This window comes from Barbatula barbatula (assembly GCF_947034865.1).
Source record: "Barbatula barbatula genome assembly, chromosome: 10".
In the NCBI taxonomy this organism is placed as follows: domain Eukaryota; kingdom Metazoa; phylum Chordata; class Actinopteri; order Cypriniformes; family Nemacheilidae; genus Barbatula; species Barbatula barbatula.
In genome coordinates, this window is record NC_136773.1 from 11,492,915 (window position 1) to 11,515,394 (window position 22,480).

The 22,480-nt window shown below is 39.1% G+C and overlaps 1 protein-coding gene across 1 annotated transcript; it reads right to left on the minus strand.

Moving 5' to 3' along the window:
- Positions 1 to 1,604: 1,604 nt before the first annotated feature.
- LOC306899807 (mRNA decay activator protein ZFP36L1) lies at positions 1,605 to 4,102 on the minus strand. The gene is made up of 2 exons (XM_079466321.1): positions 3,977 to 4,102; positions 1,605 to 3,807 (listed from the first exon to the last, which is right to left on the minus strand). The coding sequence occupies exons 1-2, from the start codon at positions 4,028 to 4,030 to the stop codon at positions 2,758 to 2,760; spliced, it is 1,104 nt and encodes a 367-aa protein (XP_079322447.1). The 5' UTR covers positions 4,031 to 4,102; the 3' UTR covers positions 1,605 to 2,757.
- Between the last annotated feature and the right edge of the window lie 18,378 nt (positions 4,103 to 22,480).

A 22,480-nucleotide genomic window follows, 5' to 3' on the forward strand; every position in this document is an offset into this window, starting at 1 on the left:
AGCATACATCAACGTGCCTTCCAAAAAAATCATTACTAATGCACATTGAGATGTATTTTAAAATATGCTAAGGCACGTTTTCTGGTAAAACAGCTCAAACACACATTTTAATCTGTTTAAACCTTGTATCACAGAGTCTGTGTGGATACATGCATAGCCACAAGGTGTCAGTATTGCTACATACTGTGTAGTGCAGAGCTCCCAAAACATCAGAGGGGTAAGGCCCCAAAAACACACCAATAGCTCAAAATCTCTCAATTTGTATCCATATCTTGGCAGTTAAAAGCAAAAGTTGAATAGAGATATTCTTTTATAAAATAATCAGATTATCTCTTTGCACTCAGTGGTCAATCTTTATCATCATTTTTTAGTGGTATATATGAATTATGCATACGAAATTGGCAAATCATTCATTCATTGCACGTTCTCACCACAATCTTGTTCATAGGTTTGTGGAAACAACATGCAATATCTAATTTGTCTAATAAAATTATTTCAATGTTGCAACTTTTGCTTTTTTTTCATCAAAGTGTTTAAACCACAATAGTCAATAGACAAATCTATTGCAATAAAATTCATAGCTGTTTTTTAATTAAATATTTTAGAGTTTGATTTAGTCTAAGCCATAATCACCTTACCACATATGCTTCACCAGGCCCACAGCCACTGATGTTGCTTCATCAGCAACCCTTTGGATTTTGTTGCATTCAATAAAAGATCCAAGGAAAACCCCAGAAAACTCAAGAATCAGATTTAAAATTCTCATGGCCAAAATCGTATTTCTCTTTGAAAGGATAACGGAGGGTAAATAATCAGTTGTGATGCCATAACATTGAAATTCTCATGCAGATACACAGCGTTTAGCTCATGGTTGCATCTCTGCGTGTTTAAAGGAATATGACACACACACAACGTATGTGAACACATTCACCAGCTCCCTGTAAGTGATTGGGTCGTATAGATGAACACCCCCCATTTTCCCGTCCGTCTGAGCACCAAGTGTGTACCCAGCAGTGTCTGGTTAAGCTGCTCCAAAGACCTACTGCTCGGCAATACATTTGCAAATTACTCCTCCCTTCTGCCGTTCCATTAGCATACAGATGTTGCTAAGAAAGGGAAAGTGGCCTTACAAAGGAGCCCTGATGTGAGAAATGCCCCTGCATTTCATTTACTGCCCGGGCCTGTCTCAATAAAAGGCAGCGAGACCTTTGGCTATTGTCCATGACCGTATGGGACAGTGGGATGTTTCTTAGTCTTCCATGCACAAATGCCTGAACAATGAGCAAAGTATCACACAAAAGCCTTCATCTGTTCACTTGTCTTTTGTGTGTGTGTGCGCTTGAATAATTAAAATAGCTGTCAAGTATGCATTCTTCATTCTTTCTAAAAGGGAGATGGAAGGAGGGGCATTCAACCGTGTTTGCGTATTTAAAATTATATGAGATCGGAGGACCTCAAATGCAACTTAAAAACACAACAGTTTGCAATGCAAAGCTAATGGGCTGCAGAAAAGTTTCTCCAGAAGTGCATTCAAACAAACACACTAAAGCCACACATTGAAATTCAGATGGAAGATGAGCCAAGCGAGGAAACAAACCATCTTATCATCTTCAAAGTTTATTTTTAAAAACAATATATTATAATGAAAACCGGCATTGCCATCCCACGGAATGTAAACAGTTCATTTAAATTATATATAAACAAACATGAAATGAAAGCACAACACAATATACAGTTTTCCCACGTTGATCGAACTAAATAAATAAGTTTAAGTTAACAAAAGGCAAACGCGTGTCTTATGTCACAAGGCAAAACGAGGCAATAATAAAATAGACCCTATAAGAACCCCCAGTTCATTTTTGCAAGTGATGAACTATGTTTTAGTTCTCTGTTGTATACACATTGAGAAATGTCCACATTGCAAGATTCGCCTCTTAAATAAAAACTAAGAGTGCACGAGACGATACCACGGTACATCTTCTTTCTGGTACATTGTCACTTTACACATTTACATTTGTTTGCATATGAATGTCGTGTGGATATCTCTGACTATTATTACTGGTAAAGACTTTGAGGCTGATACAGGATAGTGGCGTATCGATACCCTTCAAAAACAATCCTGAGATTCCAAACATTAGAATCTGTGCATCTGGTCTCAATTAAAGCTAAAAGTTAGCTCGTGCAAAGCGGACGTATGGCCTCAGACAAACAAAAAAGCCTTATGTACATTGTTCCTTCTTCCAAATGCACATAAACCAAAGTACAAAAAATACAATCGCTGCATATTATACAAACAGCAATAAATAGGTTTTTAAAACAAACTATGGTTAAACTACTTGATAATACTGTCAATTTAATAATGCCTTAACTAAAGGCTACATTTTTAGCAGTATGTTGAGAGAGCGGGTTAGACATTACACTATTTGTATATACTCTAAATTGCTCAGCTTTGGTTAGACTACAGGTGGGTGCATTAAAAGTGGCACAGCGGAAAAAAATAAACATCTGTGCTTATTTCCATCCTACAGCCTTGACACCTTCTCCACAACAGCCAGTGTGAACTTTTGAGACTATCCCAAACAAGTAGTAGTAAATCTAGGTGAAGTACCCGCTGCAGCATCGAACTGGTATACAACAGTATACATTTCCAACAAATTCTTTCTTGAAATATAAAAAACGAATATGTTTAAAACTGGTACAAGTCAAAGCAGAGAGAAGTCTGCTTTAGTGTGAATGCAATATGCACTTAATGTAAGTCTAATCGTCTGAGACAGACAGGCGGCTGAAGATTGGCAAACGCCTGCCCTCAATGCCGGGGGAGTCGCAGTCGCTGAGGCTGCTGGAGCTGGTGTAGTCCTCCTGATCCGAGAGAGAGTCCGCGGAGGCGCTCCGCTGGAGAGCAGTCAGGCCTGTCAGCGCGTATGCCAGGTTTTTGGTGCTTATAGAGTCATTGATGGCGCAAAAACGCGGCGCGTCATTGTTGCCCAGATCCGCGAAGGGGTAACTGTGCTTCAAATGACAGGGCTCGGGAAAAAGCGGGGAGAGCAGGTCGGGACTTCCCGTTGATGGTGGGGGAGATACTGAAGATGATCTGGAAAAGGCGAGAGCGTCCGGCACGGCGTGGAAACCGGTCAGGGTGTGCTGTTGCGAGGAGAAGCCGCTAAAACTGACGCTCTGGCGCAGCAGCTGAGGTCGGTCTCTGTTGCTCCTCTGTCCGTGCGCGTTCCCCTGCAGCTCGTCCGCGTTGTGTATGAAATGACACCGAGCACCGTATGGGCAAAAACCAATGGTGTGAAATGTGCGACATGGCTCGGTCTTGTACTTCGGATGCCTGCTGAGGCCTCTCAGCTCATCCATGCCGTGCGCAAACTGACATTTGGCACCGTACTTGCAGGTACCGCTCTCCTCGAAGGTGCGGCAGAGCTCCGTCTTGTAGCGGGTGGACAGCGGCGCGGTGGTCGCACTGAGACACTTTGGGGAGGACAGGGAGCTGTTGCTGATGCTGAGGCCGGGCGGTGGAGGTAGGGGCGTAGTGGACTCGCAAGACCCCAGACTGCTCACGTGTCCCTCAATCATACTGACAGATCTGTCCACTCTGAATGGGATGTGATTCAGAGAGGAGCGGGGCAGCTGCTGTTTCTGCTCGAGGTTCCATTGCTGGTTGATGCCGGACAGAGGCCACGGGTTGCTGTCGGTGCTGTTGAATTTGGAGTTGGGAAGAGTGACCGGGCATAAGGAATGTCTGCGCTGGAATCCAACCACACGCTGCTGCTGCGCGCCATCCGACAGATCGATACTGCGAAAACCCTAGAAACCAGGAGAGGAATCTTAGCGCACTTTGAATTGTTTAAAGTAACTCACTAAAGCAATTAAAAAGTTTAAAAAAGTTCATTATAGCTTAGGACTTAAAGTGTTATACATTAAAAGCGTTTTTTTTAAAAGTTATTTAAATTATTTTCAAGCTTTATGTTCTTACCTTGCAAAATTCGTCGTCCAGCTCAAGGAAAGGCGTGAGAAAACTAGATGGCATTTTCAAGATGCCTGGTTGAGATTTTATGCAGTTGAGGAAATGTGGAACTGTTCAACAGCTCTCCTGTAAAGTTCTGAAACTGATACAAGCGCGCTGTTGGATTCTCAATATATATCCAAGAAACTTGTAGCTAACCCCACCCACTTTTCAAAGAGGCGTGTCTTTGGGCTTTTTACACGCCCCTTAAGAGTGAGAAAAGTTGGCTTGTATCCTGTTTAGAAGTTTAGAATAACACATAGTAGCACACACAAACTTTAATTGTTTATGTTGACTTATAGGCAATATAATGTAGTTTAATTTGTCAGAAAATGTACTCATGAAGTACTGTATATGCATACATATATAAGCCACTAATTAAAAAACAAATACAGTTATTCGAGTTACAATCAGCCTCCAATGCAGTAAATTGGCAAAAGAAACACAACTTGAAATGTAAGCGCATTCACATTTACTGGTATAAGTGTAAATCTCTCAGTGACCTGACTAGTGTGCAAGGTGGTCTTGTGTCATCATAGGATTTGCAAAGTATTAAGCTTGCCCTGTGACGCACCAAAATGATTCGATTCAAAGTTATCTCCTTTATTTTTGTTGTGTTCATCTTTAAATTACTCCTCGAGTGTCTGACCCTAGGCCGTTTTTGCACCATCAACATGCCATTATGAGACACCCATCATACTTGAGGGACCACATCAGGTGGGCAATCTTTCCCTGATATTACACTCAACGGATAGGAGTCCCTGGGGAGTACAGATAAGGTAAGAATAGTGAAAATGGGACATAATAATCATATTCATTATCCAAGAGTGTTCGACTGTTAAACTGATTGATCATATGTACAGTACACGATAGTTTATAGAATAGCCATCCAAAAATCAAAATAACCATATGGTCACCACATCTGCTATGAAAACATAACCCACTGGTTGAGTTTATAGTTTGAGGGCCTGTAAAAACAACATATATGTAAATTGGTTTGTCTAGTTTTATATGCTACCATCATCACTCCTTGTGTTTCTTAAAGTCACAATGTAGTTTCACATTAATTCAATTCTTCATCATTCCCTCTTTGTTTACAGGGATTAGAAAAAACCCAAGCACATCTCACCACGTCTACTCCTGTGAAAGAGACACTTCAAATATTAGCTAAGGAGAGCTTTATGGTCAAAAGACACTGTCCCTTTAACACACAATGAAGTCTTATCACAGAATGGAGCGTCAACACCTCACACAATTCTGCTATGAGAATGATAGGGCTGCACAAACAGACACTTGGTCTTTGCAGCTGATAAAAACTAGGGAAGTTAAATTTGGACAGGGAGATGCACAACTGAAACCAAAGGGTTTGTTTGTTGGTGGCAAAGTGCAAGTAAGCAAGATTAACGCCCATCTGAATGTTTGAGAAGCCTATTGTCTTTGTGAGAAGGTGAGAAAACACTGGCAGTCATGGAATGGTGTTTGTGAGGACTGTTTAAGAGACAGGGCACTAATGCTACACATAGTCTTTTATACCAAACTCTCTGTATTTGTGCAGATTTAATTGCAGGTATTGTGCTCTGCTGGCCTGAATAGCCGCTTTTGAAACAACACGTCAAAAGGCAAAAAAGGGAAGATGGAGGAGATTGCACAATGATAGGCCTCTCTGGTGAAAGGGAAAGACACAAGGACGTCCAAGCTTAGAAAAGACCAATTATGTGACATAAAGGCCTCCTGGAGACTCGGAATGGTTGTAGGGATTCAGGATGAGCAGCGATGCTGGATTGGTCAGCATGGAGCTTATGCAGATGTAGCTTGGCTTTTCAACCTCTGGGCAAAATAAAAGAGAACAGACTGTGGGTTTATAAGCACACCCAGTTTGTGTTACTATTGGTTTTCAATTTGAAATGAAATGTTTTCAGTTGAATCAATATAGCGAGAACAGTGCATGTTGAGGCATTTAGAAAGATTTATTGAAGAAATCATTCCTTCACACATGTTAAACCTGAGGATGATTTTTTTATCCCTAACAATAATAATACACCATTATCTAATAATAAGTCTAGCCGTTGAACCAATGACTCATTTAACGTTTTTCTTTAGACAGGAAGGAATTTGAAGTTGCCTGTCTACTGTAGCGACCTTACATAACTCAGAAAAACAAGTGGGTTATCACAAGCACCCTTCAGCCGTTGAGGACGTTAAACTGTAGCTATGAGGTTTTGACCTGATCTCCGTTGGCTTTCAGTGCAAGTCAGTTCAACGAACTATTTGATATGAAAGGTCGCTTCTCCAAGCCCTATTAACACAAGATGAAGTTTACAAAGTCATGATGATAATTATCTCTGAAAAGTTATTGGCCTCTCAGAAATGTGGTTTTACAGGCATACAGTATAACAAGCATATCAACAACCATTGAACGTCAGCTGTCTCTTAAGCAGTTCTGTAACTTTCAGCTGTATTGAACGTTAAAGAGTAATGGTTTATATTTAAATGCAAACGTTTTTTAAATATTTGCAAAAAAGTGTTCAAAAATATATTTGTAGCACTCTTCACTTATATACACATATATTCAACGTGACCATATTGAAAAAAATATTTTTGCAAACAGTATTTTGGTCATACACAATTTAATTTAATATTTCATAAAGTTAAACTCTATATTATGTTTGCTGGAAACTTGACAAAGTCACTTTTTATTGTCACGTCAACTTTCTTTCTTTCTTTAGATTTATACATTTGGCAGACTGGGATCGATCCCACAACCTTGGCGTTGTTAGCACTACACTCTTTCACAATTTTGGCTATATTTAAAACAAGGAACATTTGCCTGCAGAATAAGAAACATATTCTCAAAATAAAAAAAATGATCTGGAGATGAATCCTAGATTTTCTCCTTACATTATATCGCATTGTTATGTGGTATATTTTCCTTTTAAATGAGGCAAAAACACTTTATTATATGTACTTTCTAATTGTTTAGCAGTGGCTAAAAAGGTGTTTGTTTACACAACGTAATAGACAAACGCAGATCTTGTTGATGTATATTTAACTAAAAATCTTAGTTCACATAGTTTCACAGTCTTCAGTCATTTCTTCGTGTCATTCAGCACGTGTTCCCATCCCCAAAAGTTCTGGTCCCTCTCTTCCTGTGAGGCCCCGCCCCCTCAAACTATCAGCTCAGCTTTACTACCATTCTGACTTCTCCCCCTCTGGAAAATGGACCGACCTGCTTTGTGTTTTCTCCACAAGGGCCCTTTTGTTGCAAGGCTCCATATGCCAGACAAGGGACTCAAAGACTTGTACCCCCAGCTTTGGCCGTAAACACGTCTGGTCTGGAGGGTGGGGGGAGGTTATGGAAGGAGGGGACGATTTCTTGTGAAGGCACAGGCCTCAGTTTTAGTGGTGTGAATGGGGTGTGGGTCAGTTGTAGGTCCAAACTAAATCAATATGGGTCTATAGAAGCGTACCACTGATGTCCTGGGCACGGTCCACAGAGAAGTTCCCACACACACCCACACACTGACCACTGAGCCATATAAGACCCCTATTTAAATTAAAAAGACCAGATTAAACTCTTTCTTTTTGCAATAGTTTATTGTACATATACAGATTCAAATACATCATCAATACCATTAAACAATACAATTTAAATGTTGACTTTGACATACAACAAGCAAAAAGCCTAACGTTGGACTATATAGTGTAATATTAGATTTAGTAGAAATACAAACAGTTCCCATTTAAAAGTGCAAAACATTCTTCCTGAATGTCTTTGAAACTCATTGTATTTCAAAACATCCTTCACAAGTCCTTCGACACACTCAATATTCATCACCCTAACAGTAAAAATGTTTTCTCGTAGTCCCATTATAAAGTCACCATAATCCAGCAGAATAAAGGCCTTTAAAAGGCATCTCTGGCCATTTGGGGTTTGGCAGAGTTCCACTCATATGTAAATGCACGTATGTAGTTGGAAGCATTGATGGCTCTTCTTAAAACACATTTCCTGATCTTGCTTCTACCTGACCATTCACACCCTTTTTATTTCTATTAGGGCATTTCCATGTGTAAAGTCACTTGAGTAGCTGTGAATGGTTTAGCGTTTACATCGACGGCTCTCATTGTCGAATTGCTGTTTTAGGACAGTTGGGTGGGGAATCAGCATGGTTGTCATGTCCCTGCTAACTTTTCTAAACTGTGTCTTTTAACAGCATCGGTGAGGGATTTGGACTAATGTTGCTTTTAGAAACGAACAGTAGCAGAACTCCAAAGAGCTACCGCTGTAGGGATGCTGTCTGTAAATTCATTTTTATAAAACACCATTTTGCGTTTCATTATGAGAATCGCTGAATTGGACCATGCATATTTTATTCATAAATGAATTTTAATCAAGTATTTCTGATTCTTAAGAGTTTAGAAATATTCTGCCAAATGTGCTGCTGTCATACGTTTTAAGTTTAATTATAAAAATTTTTAAACACATTAAACAAAGCATCTAAATGGTTTTGTTGACAGAAAGATAGTCCCAAAAAGGAAAATTATAATTTTTTATCACGAGAAAATTGGGTGCGGTTGTTGCCATGGGAGATTGTTGCAGCTGAGGATGGTCATGTTGACCAGTGAAAAGGTGGACTTAGTACGCTGGACAGGTTCCAAACAAAAGCTCCAGCAAACCCCTTTATCCTTCCTCTGCCCTCAGAGCATTACGCTTTCTACTCCTTTGTTTTCAGCTGGTTTTAACCTGCTGATGCCAGAAATCCCAGAACATTGAGTGGGATGCTGGGAAGAAATAAGGATCCCCTCAGGATTTCCTCACACGTTTTGTGTGTGTCCCACACGTAAAGCACACTAACACTTTGACATTTTGGTTGTGGCTTGAAATTCAAACAGACAAGATTGTTTTGAACTAAAAATAAACGACAGAGAGAATGAAAAATACATTTTTAATAAACTGTGTTCCGACTCTAAATTAAGATGTAGCAATAAGATTTTTGCAATGTGACTTTCAGCATATTATATCATGACTATTCAGAGAAGTTTCCCTTTCAAATTGGGCTCTGAGCTAAATGGAAAATTACCGACAAGAGCAATTTAATATCTCCCAGACAGCAATGACATGAAAAATACCCCAGTCTTTCCTGGAGTTCTGAGTGAGATCTCAACAATGGCTCAGATTGTGCTCGGATTTGTCAAGAACCCAAAATCATAGATACCTGAACAGCCACAGAGAAAATAGGAGACCACATTTTCATTAAATCAGCATTTCTAGATACTGTGGCCATTCCAGTCCAGTGTCTGTAGAATTTCAACAAAATCCAACCTCAGAAGTGACATAAATTCATCCAACAATAGCAATGTGAAAGACTGACAGTAAAGAAACATGACAAAATTAAGGTCATTACATAATTATTTTAACCTTTCCTAAATAAATGTACAAATATTTGTACTGCTTAAAAGTGAATATGGACTTGTTTTCATTGCGGTATTTGAGGTCTGAAAAAATACAGAACTTCTCATCTGTTAATTTGACCTGTTTCTCCAGTTTTCATTTTCTGCAAATAGATGCAAATAGGAAGAACCTTTTTTAATTTGGGAGAAATATTGTTAGTTGTTCACAGAAATGATAATTTTCTCCTTATTTTCGTTGTAGGTTTTAAATCCAACATTTCTCCAACAATTCTTTCAAGACCTATGCTACACTATCTCTAAATGTACTATATTGGTTGTCAATAGTTCACATCTCAGTTTCAAAGATGAAACGTAATTAAAACATAACTGAGGAAACAGTTTACTCTAGACGATGACATATAGACACGATTAGTCATTTGGTGAGATTAAACTGAACATCTCAAGGCCAAAACTTAAATCTCAAAAGCAACTACTTGTTTTATGTCTGCAACCATCTGCTGCACAAGAGGTGCAGTGTAGTAAGGTGTCATTTGCAGCACAGAGACACACTCACTGCATAGCAAATGACAGACTGCTGGCGGCTCTAGAGAGGTGTTTTGTTGTGTTGTTAGACACTCTTGACAGCTGGGATAGTGTTATTTTAAGGATAGAGGGGTGTGTGTATGGGTTTTTATGTATGTCTTGGTGCGCAACGATCGCACTTCACTTCCTCTTTGGTTTTGCACACAGGAGAAGATGGAATGGACATCAAATGGTCACATCCTTTTTCTAAGGGCATTGGAAGAAGAACAAATTGCCCAGAAGGTAGAATTCTGTCTGTCTGAGACAAATGTGCATTTAAAGAAAAAAGTGATAATATACAGGATTGTAAAAGTATGAAACGTTATGATCTCTTTACTGTGAGAACAGACAATGAAGTGAATGAAGATAATTCCAGTCAGCTGAGCGCATAAAGTTCAGATCTTAAGACGTCTTGTAACTTGTCTCAAGAACTGGTGGTAATTTGATAGCTCCTGTTGACAGATCTGATAAGAGTGTGAAAAGAATGAATGTGATACACAAAAGCTAAAATATCTGAGAAAGATAAGACTAAATCAACTCTTGTGTGACTTTGACCAAAAGAGAAAAGATAAGAAGATACATTTGTGTTTTTGTTCTTGAGACCTTATTCTACCAAATGAACTGCTTACAGCTCAAGTTATAAACACCACTGAATGAAGACCAGTGGCGGTTTTAGGCACGGGCGAACCGGGCAGTCGCCCGGGGCGGCATTTTTTCATGTCACGTGGGGGGCGGCATCGGCACAAGCAGTAAAAAAAACTCTGGGCCGCCGCAAATCGGTTATCTATTATCTATCATTCATTCATTGTGTGGGGAATTGGCAAATTGGCGCCCCTGCATGCTGAAAAGATAAAGGTATGCAACTATAACGTTCCCTCTGTGTTATGATTACTGTCTCCATGTTGTCATCTGAAGGTTTCAACTGTAGGGTTAATAACTCTTACTCTTAATGTACTCTTAATGTAATGTTTAGCCTAGTCGTTAGAGCGCCCGACTCTCATTCGGACAGACACCGGATCGAGGCCCGCGCAGGGCAGGTAGAACCGACAACACTTATACAACAAATTTGGTTTTAAGTCAACAAACACGAGATCTAATTTCACCATAATATTGTGCTTTGCAACAAAACTGTTACAAGTTGAGTTATTATGATTTATTTCCATCAGTTGGGTTAACGTAAGGTCCCGTAATGAGCAAACAGAATTTTTCAATCTGTAGCTAGTTTCTAAGACGTACATAACCTTTGCTATTTATTTGCTACATCACATATCTCATGAATATGAAGGTTTTATGAATGTTTATGACAACTGTCATTAAGTGTCATTCGCTCATTATGACATTTTTAATGCAAATATTGTTTGTTTGAGGTCTTTGTTGACAACTTTACATTAACCAATACATCTTAACCTGTCATAATTGTCATAAAAACATGACATAGCAGATTAATAATTGAATGTAAGACTCTACTTAGCTGGTGTTTCGGCATCTAACCATATTGCCTTAGAGACTGAGAAACGGGGACACTTCTGTACGTGTCACAGTTGTTTTTTTTTCACAGAACAAACATTTTACTTGTACGGTCAACAGAAAGTTGGCCATCCCATCGCTCACCCCCTACCAACCACGACAAACAATATAACACACCGGATATAAAGGAAACGGAAGTGAACACAACAAAACACGTGATTACAAATAACCAATAAGAAGATAAATGAATTAAGGCCACTACAGCTGGGTTAACTGTCATATTGGTTTTGACATTGGCTGTCATGTGGCCATTATAACTGTCATGAATCTTTTTCTGACCACTTTTTTTCCAGTGGTACAAATTGAATGTCAGTAACATATCATTAAGTGTTAAATTGTCAAATTGTTTTATAACAATGTAATGTATACTTTTCTTGACCTCAACTACAGTGGTACAATTACATTTTAATGACAAATTCAATTTGTACCACTGTAGTTTAGGTCAAGAAAAATATGACATAATTTAGTTTTTTCGAGGGGGGGGGGGGGGGCGCTCAAAGATGTTCTCGCACGGGGTGCAATTCAATGTAGAACCGCCACTGATGAAGACATCCAATTTTTCATGTTAAACCTGCATTACATATCGAGCATCTGTGTGGCATTCCAATCATCCGCTTGCATTCCACGGCATTGTTCTTACTCTGTTTCGTAAGCGCTTGTTTTCCTTTCATCGCATGTTGAGGCAGACTTCTCATTAGATTCCCATCTCATGTTCAGATTACCATAACTGCACCACAAGATGTAAGCAAACAAATACCATATTGATTCACAGGCCCGGTTTAATTGAAGAGAAGGAGGCAGCGGGTCGATTGCATAAAAATCTGCAGTGTCACGGAATGTAATGTAAGTACTTAGTAAGTACATAAGTATTTATTCATTTTGCAGATTATTTTATACAAAGTGACACGAACACTCAATCACAAGGAGACAATGATATAAGCAATGCTGTTAAACTTTTAAACCATGGCAACAGAAACTGTAAAAACATATTTTAATAAAAAAGTGCACTAAATATGCATTAAAAATTTTGGATTTAGCAATAGCCACAGTGGGTGCTAGTGCTTTAGCATCTTCATTTATTGATTCAGGTTGTTACGGTGAAGTAAAAGTTTGATAACAATCTCGATAAACAGTTAGAACCCAAAGAAACCTTTTAACAAATGTATGTCTATTAAGCTTTGTGTTGAGTGAATTTTTTTGTGCAAAGCTACCTAACCTTCATAATGTAGGCTTTTTTTTGCCATTTGCGTTCTCAGCCTGATCTCGCAAGAATTCATAACTATTTTATTAGAATCGCACAAAAACATACGATTATTAGAAAAAAATCATAATGAAGTCCCTTCTCTAACTCCACCCCTAAACCTAACATCACTGGCATGAAAGCAAATTGCACTACAACGAACGAATACGTTTGAACGAATTCATACGAAAATAGCCACATCGCAAAATAGAATCGTGTGAGATTGAGAAAACAGTTAAATCCTTATTATTGCAACTACAAAATATAATTGTCTATTACTTGCTTAAATAAATACATTTTCCAGTTGGAAGTTGAATCAATTCAATTCAATTCCTTTTACTCTCAGCTGTACTAGAGCATAGAATTGGTTATGCCACCTGTTTAATCACAGCACACAAGAACTGTATCTCGCTGGATTTAACTACAGTTCTCCTGCAGTGAGTTCTTCAGCTAATATCAACACTGGCGGTAAATATTGCATACCTTAAATAGCCTTCCACGAGTAAGTAATGTATATACACCTGGGTCCTACGTCTACAAATCCATGCTGTAAAAACAAACAGCAGCACTTCTGAGATTTCAGCTCTTTTCAGTAGAGGTGACCTCATGTTTGTGTTTAAATATATCCTCTAATACATGTTTTCTCTTGAATCCCTAGGTGCAGAGTTCATTGCCTAGAACCTGTTTCTGGAGACCGCAAGATCAATGGAGGAAAAAACGACAGGCCTGGTAAGTTAGTGCCTGGTCTAGACTTTTTGCTGGTTAGTGCCAGACTCTTAATGAGTTGGAAGAATATTAAAGACCCCCACTATGAATATATAACATGTAATATGTTGATCCCTCTCACACATACACACTTTCTCAGCTAACAGGGCCAAGTTAAACAAATGCACTCATAGCCTGTGCCTGTCCATCTAGGCTGTGGTCCAAATACAACACAACTTCATTCACCTTTAATATTATTGCTACCACCTACCTCAACCTATAGGGCAGCTCATAATTCAGACTTCTGACTCTAAGTTACGGAGCTTTTTAAGAACTAGGTACTCAAATTTAATAAGCTTTAGATATAGTTTCAGGAAGGCCAGTGTACTGGGCTATAGCTAATGGATCAGTAGGGGCCCTGGCAAATGTTGGGTCTGAGTTTTGTTGCCACACGTGTCGACTGTCAGCAGGTCTTTTAAAGACTGCCAGAGGCCCCAGGAGGTATTGCTCCTGGAAGGCCCTGGTTGGATCCTTCTGGTTTGTGTGCTGTTTTCAGACAGACCAAACACACGCACACACATACACACAGGGGCTGGTAGACAAACAGGGCTCTCACAGATTAAATAAGTATTGCTGTTAGCCATTGCTTAGTTTTCAGGATCTTGTTATTTGACATAATGAAATAAAATTTACCTTTGGAGGCATGAAATGTTTGCTCATTTCAAATGTGCTTACCAAGTTAGTAAAAAAACATCAAAGTCTACATTTTTCAATGTTTGTTTTTTCTGCAATGTCATCTTTAAGTAAACTATTCATAGATTGATTCCTGTTCAAACGTTGTATATCTCTGGCACTTCCATTATTATTTTCTTTTTCCTAAAAAAACGTAAGATTTCTTTTAAAGTTTGCACGTAAAGGTCCAGTGTATGAAATTTTGCGCCATCTTGCGGTGAGGTTGCGAATTGCCTCTCCCTATTGAAGCACTATGGAGGCTGACACAGAACAAAGGTGCCGTCACATTTCTGCTTGTTTGTCGAAGCAAATAACGTATGCACTCTGAGCAGTTTGTCCGTCAAGGGCTACTGTAGAAACAACATGGGGAATTCCATGCAATGGAGCCGCGGTGTGTGATGACAGGAACGGTTATACAGATTCTAAGGTAATAAAAACATATCGCTTCGTTTTGTAAGGTCTTTTTATACACCTCTAAAGACATAGTTATATATGTATATTATATTGCATTTTCTGTCAATAGATTCTCTACAAAATTACACACAGCACCTTTAAATCAATAGTTAAACAACCTGCCACAAATGGACAAATTCTCTTCCTCAAATTGTCATGCACTAATTCATACCAGACATGAATAATATTTACAGTTTTGACTGTTACCTAATCCTGCCAGACGATGGCAGTTGGTTGGCATAAGGAGATGCATTGTGGGTTACTGTTGCCCCTGGGTTGTTGATAAGCTCAGCCCTGTAGACACTGTCTTCCTCATACCCACATCCACCCCGTGCAGATCCATAACCACCACGCAAGATGTTGTGGTTAGTTTTAGCTCGTGTTATAACAGGCAAGCGCATACAAAGCTAACGATCCAAACCACTGTCAGTTAACTCGGTCATGACTTCTGAGGTGGAGGTTTTGTAACTGCTGTTACGAGGGCAAGGCATATCAAAGACCAGATGAATCATGTTATGTAAGCCGCGAGGCAGATATCTACAGTTACACCGCTGTGGTGAAAATGTGCATAAAAAGAATTGATGTTGTTTGCAAGTCGTTTTATTGACATTTGTTGGCTTGGCAGTGTACAAAGAAAGTGATAAAACATTTTGTGGTAGATTTCACTATAATTTTTCTTAAAGCAAAACATGAAACAAAAAATGAATAAGCTCTCGCACAGTGACATGTGCTGATGTGTTTCTATCAATTGCAGAGATTAATTGTTTTAGCAAAGAGTAAAGCTCGGGTGTATGTTATTTATTTGCAAAAAAGAAAAATTGTACTTACAATTTACCATTCTTTTTCATGTAATGTAAAAATAATGTTTAATCTAAATCTAATGTTTTGTGCATTTATTTTAAATAAATCGCTATAAATGACACAAGATGTTGTCGAATGTTGTAGTTGACAATAACTTTACCAAAGATACAGTGCAAAGTGGTTGCATTGGAGCCTGTTTCTTTCTCCTTTCTCATAAACCATTAATGTTTTAATATTCAACAACAAAAACATCAAGACATTTATTGAGCGAATAAAGAAAATATGAAAGTGTAACTGAGTTTCTTTTAGCTCAGTTACAGTTGTTAATGGCTTCATGCTGCCCCAGAACAGCCCAGAACAACCTCTCACTTATGTTTAACCCTTGTGTGGTGTTCCTATTTTTGTTACTCAGCCAGTGTTGGTGGGTCTAGTGGACCCGCTGCAGATTTGGGTTTAATTCCACACGATAAGACACTTCATGTTAAAATAATTACAAGATGTTAACTTCCTCCCAATTACAAACAATCTAAACAGCGTATGTAATTTGCCCTTTATCTTTGTTGGAGCACATTTATGAATTGAAGTGCTCCACGTTTTTTTGCGAGAATGGCAGGGCAGAAACAGAAAACTCACACTTACACGCACTCTCTCTCACACACACGCAGACAGAAACACACACAAACATACTAAAAGGAGGACCAGACATGAAGAGGACACAATAAAGTTACACAGAACCTACAGTTTCCACAATTTTATAAGCCCTGGGTCTAGTGGACCTGAACATCTTGTATGTAATATAAATGTACAGTGTGCGGTCATTTAACATTTGTCGTGGTACATGTTCTTCACAGAAAATAAGCCAGGGCCAATGAGTTTGAAGACCTCACATAACGAAGCGTTATGTTTTTATTACCTTTGAATGAGCTATTTCTATCTACATACACCGCTGGGTCCCCTTACATGGAATTGGCCATGTTGTTCCTACAGTGGCCCTAAACGGACAAACTGCCTTACAGAACGTGTTTCGGAAATACGTTATCTCCTTCGGCAAAGAAGCAAAAAAGTGAAAACATCTTAGCCTTGTGTCAGCCACCGTAGAGCTTCTATTTTTAGTAGTATTCCATTAGAAAGATCCATTTACAGAACTTTTTAAAATTTTGACAAATATGTTAAGAATGCTGTCCTTCATACCAGCGCCCTATAAAATGTGTGGCCCAAGTGTTATGGAGCTTTAAAGTAAAAGAACAAATCAAAATACAAAAGAGTCTGAACAGATCTTCCCTTATGACCACTATGACCACTGATCTTTTTACTGGTAAAGAATGTAAATTTCAAGCCACTATTGGCAGATGGTTTAACTCCATTATTGTTATTGTTAAAATGAGAACACTCTGATTTCAATTCCTTCATTTGAAGATCAAATGCCCCTGAAACACTGCAATTCTCAATAGTAAAGTGAGCGTTTAGGAGCTTTGTTCTGTTTTTTGTTTGACTAATTGCAAAGTTTAAGAAGTATGAGACAAAACCTTTTAAGCACCATGAACTTGTTGAAATACCCAAGCGTCTCCTCTTTACATAACAGTGCGATTCCACTTCAGTTTTTGAAGAAAACAGCCATAACGTACACATAACTGTTCAGTCAAATCTATAACGGCCCTTAAACTTTAGCTGCGTTTGAGATCTTGGATCTATTGAGGCACATTTTCCTCTCAGTGCTTGCTTTTCTCAACACGAAGAAGAACTGATAGAAGGACAGCGCCACAAGAAAGATCCCATTCACAGTCATTTCAATGAAGTTAATTATCTATTGCCTAATTGCCCCAAGGGCCCTTTGGACATTACCATGTGTCCTGGGAAAAAGGGGGCTTCACATAAATCTTTTAAAACAACCACCCCCAAAACAAGTTTGCCTCCCTGCCATCGAACGTGCTGAATGCTGAAAAGCGGCATTTAGACAAGGTCCCTACGGGAGTCGCACACAATGATGCCTTTTGGTGGTGGTAGAGGATACAGCCCCGGAGTCAAAGCGCAGTGTTTGTGGTAATCAGTACACCCCGCCCCCTGACGATTTAGCCTTTTTCAGCTCGAAACCTTCTGCCATGACTAAGCATTAGCCCTATACACCTGGGCGAGGGGAAAAGGAGACGGGCTTCATGAAAACAGAGGAAGGCCGGGGAGACACTGAACGCTTGTTCGCTGAGGAGCGGTTCAGGTGTCTCGGCCACGGGGCACCTGCAGGATTCGAGTTTTTCTTGCAAACTTTCCTGATGTTGCTTTAGCCTCTTGTGTTTCAGTTCTCCAGTAGGATTCTCAGATCACATCTGCAGTCTCCGCGTGGAAGAAAGCTTGGCCCGCGCATGGACTGAATTGAAAAATCTGGAAATCTAGACAGAAGTATTTGAATGAAAATACGTTTTTTGACTTTCTCAGCGAGGTTCATGTGTTTCTTTGAATAAATGTGAGATTAACTAACAGGCATTTAAGCATGATTGATGTAATGTATTCAGATTCACCCCATGGTGCAGGTTCTTAGTTGTTGTAAGAGAAGCTCAAAGCTTTAAATGGCAGTTCCTTCAAATTTACATTGAAGAAAATGATTTGTGAATGTGATTGTTTGTGGGTTGCTATGTTGTTGCTAGGGTGGTTGCTAGGTCCTTTGATAAAGCATGGGTCCCTTTAACAAAATAATGTTACTGTATTTTCACCCATTTGTTAAGTATAGATCATAGAAGTATAAATAACTTAGAAAACTAATAGTATCAAATAACCTCCAGGTTAAGATATTTCCAAAAATGTATGGCTGTCAAACGATGAATCGCATCCAGAATAAAAGTTTGTGTTTACATAATATACTGTATGTCTGTGTACTTTGAAAATTAATTTTGTATTTATGAACACATACACAGACATGCACATACAAATATATTACAAATATAATAATAAATATTATTGGTAAATATAAATAATCTGAAAATGTACTAAATATATATAAATGTATGTGTATGTTTTTGATTATAAATACAAAATGAATACAGTACACAGACATATATTATGTAAACACAAACTTTTATTTTGGATGCGATACATCGCCATGAATCATTTGACAGCCATAAAACTTTCATAAACAAATGTGGTTTTGTTTAAATCTTTAACCAATGAGTAAATGACCACTATTTCTTTTCCACTCTGAGCTTGTGAGGCCATTTACGCATCATCCGTTTGTTTTTTGGAAAGGAGAACATTTAGGTCAGTTTATAGGCTCTTCTTTTGCCCGTCCAGCATGAAACTCTCATTAATATGTCAGTGGCACTCTGAGGCTTTTCTGGAGAACATCTGCAGGCCACAACAAAGAACGTGACGTAGGCAAAACACACACTTTTTGTGTGTTTGTGTCTGCGCGTTTCATGCTCCAGTGACACACTGAGTTGGCGGCACAGAACCTACGGCCCATGGCAACCCCGCAGCCGGAGCGGAGAAAGAGGCCATGACCTCTGACAGCTGCTTCTCTCCATCTCTGAACGAGTTCCAGTCCCGTAATCTCCTCTGTTCTCGTTCTCGCTTTATCTTTTTTTCTGTAGAGCAGTGTAAAAATGTTCTGCCAAATCCCACAGGCTTCAGGTTCAGTCCAGAACCCTGCATTAATTCAGAATGAGCTTCTCGCTTTGTATAGACTTGCACACAGAACTTTGGTGTTTCATTTCTGTTCAGCGTGTGTGAGTGCTCGAAAAAAAGTTAAAGAATCAATGTCTTGTAAAACTGTCAATTATGGAACATGGGGTTGCCATGTGTTTATTATGCTTTTTACGATTATTGTTATTTTTCTTGCGCTACATTATTAAATTAGATTTAATTTAGCACATTGGCATATTTAAATAGCTTCGAATATTCCATTTAAAATCTCAACAAAAGTCATTAATCTTCTAATAATCATGTTTTGTCTACTAAACTAGCACATCTTTGCCAAACATTACTTAGTCGATTCTCTATTTTGTCATGAATTCTTTGCTAATGAATTTCACCAGCCATCCTGCAGATGTGACTTTTCAGTCAGTGCGCTTAAGCATTTAAAGCGATGCGTCTTTAAGGCAAATTAGGGAGAGAAAGAAGCTTGTTATTAATATTGATCCTGATCCTCCTCACCCTTTAGATCAGTTCACCTGCTTTCCCACGGCTTACCCCATTAGGGATTCTGGAGACCACATTGGCCTCGCTCTGGCCCCATGCTCCCCCTCAGGAGGGCCTGTGTGAAATAAGATGCTGGAAATCCAAGTATAGTACATCAGGGTTCATCTTGAGCATTTAAGGGCAGAACTGCACCAATCAGAGAGAAAGAGAGAGACAGACCGAAACAGATTGAGATGGAAAAATAGGTCAAACCGTTTTGAGGAGCGTGTTTAATCCGCTTCTTAAAAAGTATACAACCAAAAAGAGAAGCCTTTATAATGAAGTTATTATGAATCCATAGCCCGACAGTGTTACGTAAAGGATTTCATCCTTTCCAAGATGCAATTAATATGATTTAGAGAAAAGAATCTGAATGTCTCATTATCTATCTGAATAGAGATAAGGAAGTTATGTAACCACAACTCAAAAGAAATTATTATGACCGTCAGTCATTCTGACAATAATGCGGTGAGGTTTCCCCCACAGTATTTCATGCAGTTTTTCATAACAGTTTTTGAAAACCATTCATTGCCTCTCTGTCTCTCTCTTGTCTTTCTGTCTTCATCCTTTTCACTCTTTTGTCAATATATCTCTATCACTTTAACTCTTTGCCCGTATGTCTTTTTTGTGCATTTCTTTTCTAAGTTCCAGCACACTGCTGTGGTCTGTCCCCTCCCTGCCGTCCCGAGGGACCAGCACAATGCCATGTGGCGTTTGTCACAGTGTAGTGTGCTGTGCTCAGTCCTTCTGCTCCCCCACCATCTCATCTGCAGCACAAAGCAGGGTCACAGCATTCTCACGCTGTTTCACACACACACACACACACACACACACACACACACGCACGCGCATGCACACACACACGCACCCCCCCCCACACACACACAGTTATCCACAACCCCCTTCTGTTTTTGGTTGGTACTTCTATAACAAGTATAATGTGTAAGCTAAGTAAGCCTAGTATACATTCATGTTGAGTTTGGTAACCCGGAAAACAACAGCATGTTTACACTACAACATGAACGTGTAAAAACGCTTGTGGCGAGCGCCGTGAGGGAACGGCACGAGGCCGGTGACGTGAGTGATAACAAGCATCAGCTGCGCGTGCAACGGTCTCGCATCTCTCACGGAGGATAAGAGAGGAGCGACAACAGGGAAGGGCGAGAGAGGACCAGGCCTGGATTATATGTGATGTTTTTTTATGTTTGTGTTGCAGTTTAAGTTTGGTTTGTTTGTTATATTAAAAGTCTGTGTTACGTTTGCCGGTTCCTGCCTCCTTCCTTCCTTCTTTTTATCGAACCGTGTTACAACGCTGTATTACGCATGCCAAGTCAGTGGAAGGCGATGTCACTGTAAAGAAACCCCATTTACTGTACACCACATGCACAGATCTGGCTTTAAACCAAATTTAGCCTTGTGTATGTGTGCCTTGTGTATGTGTGATTTAGCGATTTAGTGTGCCTAAATCGCTTTGTGTGCCTTGTGTATGTGTGTTTAAAGTTTGTATGTAAATAATGTGGCTCCGCTGGTCATAGTGGTGCAGCAAATCTACACTTTTCTGGAGAAAAGTAAAAGGAGCTGTTCCCCTTCAAAATAAACATTCTGTCATCATTTACATGACTTTCTTTCTTCCGCCGAACGCAAAAGAAGATATTTAGAAAAATAGAAAGTAATAGAACAGCACAGCCCCCCATTCACTTCTATTGTAACCAGTGCAAGTGAATGGGGGGCTGTTCACAACATTCTTCAAAATATCTTCTTTTGTGTTCGGCGGGAGAAAGAAATTCATACAGGTTTGAAATGACATGACTTGCACAGAGTGTTTTTACAGTTTACACAAAGATCAAAGCGGCTGTGCTTTCAAAAATTTGCACTTTTGCAGTTTCCAAAAGTTTGTGTTTTTCATTCCTCCAAAATACCTTAAAAATGTTCAATATCTTTTATTGGTTAAATATTTGCAACCCCACAGACAAATATAAAGGGTGACCATATGAAAAAAAAAGATAAATAGAGATACGACAATTCAGTCTGTCAGCTGCAATATGAGAATACTCTTTATATAGTCTCAGCCTCAGTCGTCACGCCCACGGACCGTTGGCTGAATGTCTTATGCATAAGGTTCACTTTTCAGGAAACACTTCAGCACGTTCAAAGTCATCATCTGATTTTACAGGATTACAGGAGACGTACGTGAAATTATTTAACAGTCCGCCTGGAAACAACAAAAAGCCATCTGATCGAAGAAGTAAGCTGTCGTGTTTACATCAGTTGCAATAAGAATTCATCGTGATCGACTAAATGCTTCATTCTTTAAAGTATGAAATGATCACTGCATCATTGCTGTTGCTGTTAACTTTTGACATGTTCGTGAATGTGCACCTCTGTAACTGCAGGGACAGAGTGTTGCTTTAGGCCCACCTTTCAGTCATGTGGCTTCTTGGTCGGGCTCTGACCAAAGAAAGCGGGCAAAGTTTCCAGACCTTCAGTATGAATGTCATGCAAGATCATATTTTCATGCATTGATCGTTTTTTATTTGCACGTGTATGAACTTAAGTTGTATGATTATTGTGCAGTGATGCCATATGGCTTGTTCTTTCAAAAGCTTTTATTAGTGTTTTGTGTTAAATATCTAAACAATGAATAGCATCAGACGATAATATAACTTATAATTATTTGTCATTGAATCACCTTATTGTGGCCTTTTCAAGTTGATATCCCCATTTTTTTAAATGTTTCAAATCAAAGTAGCTATTTATAATACAGGAGAGTCACCAGTGTTAAAAAGGTCAAATTAACACTCACAGTGTGGATTATATATACACTGTGAGTTTTAATTTGACCTTTTTTAACACTGGCGATTTTACTGTGAAATAAAAGCAAT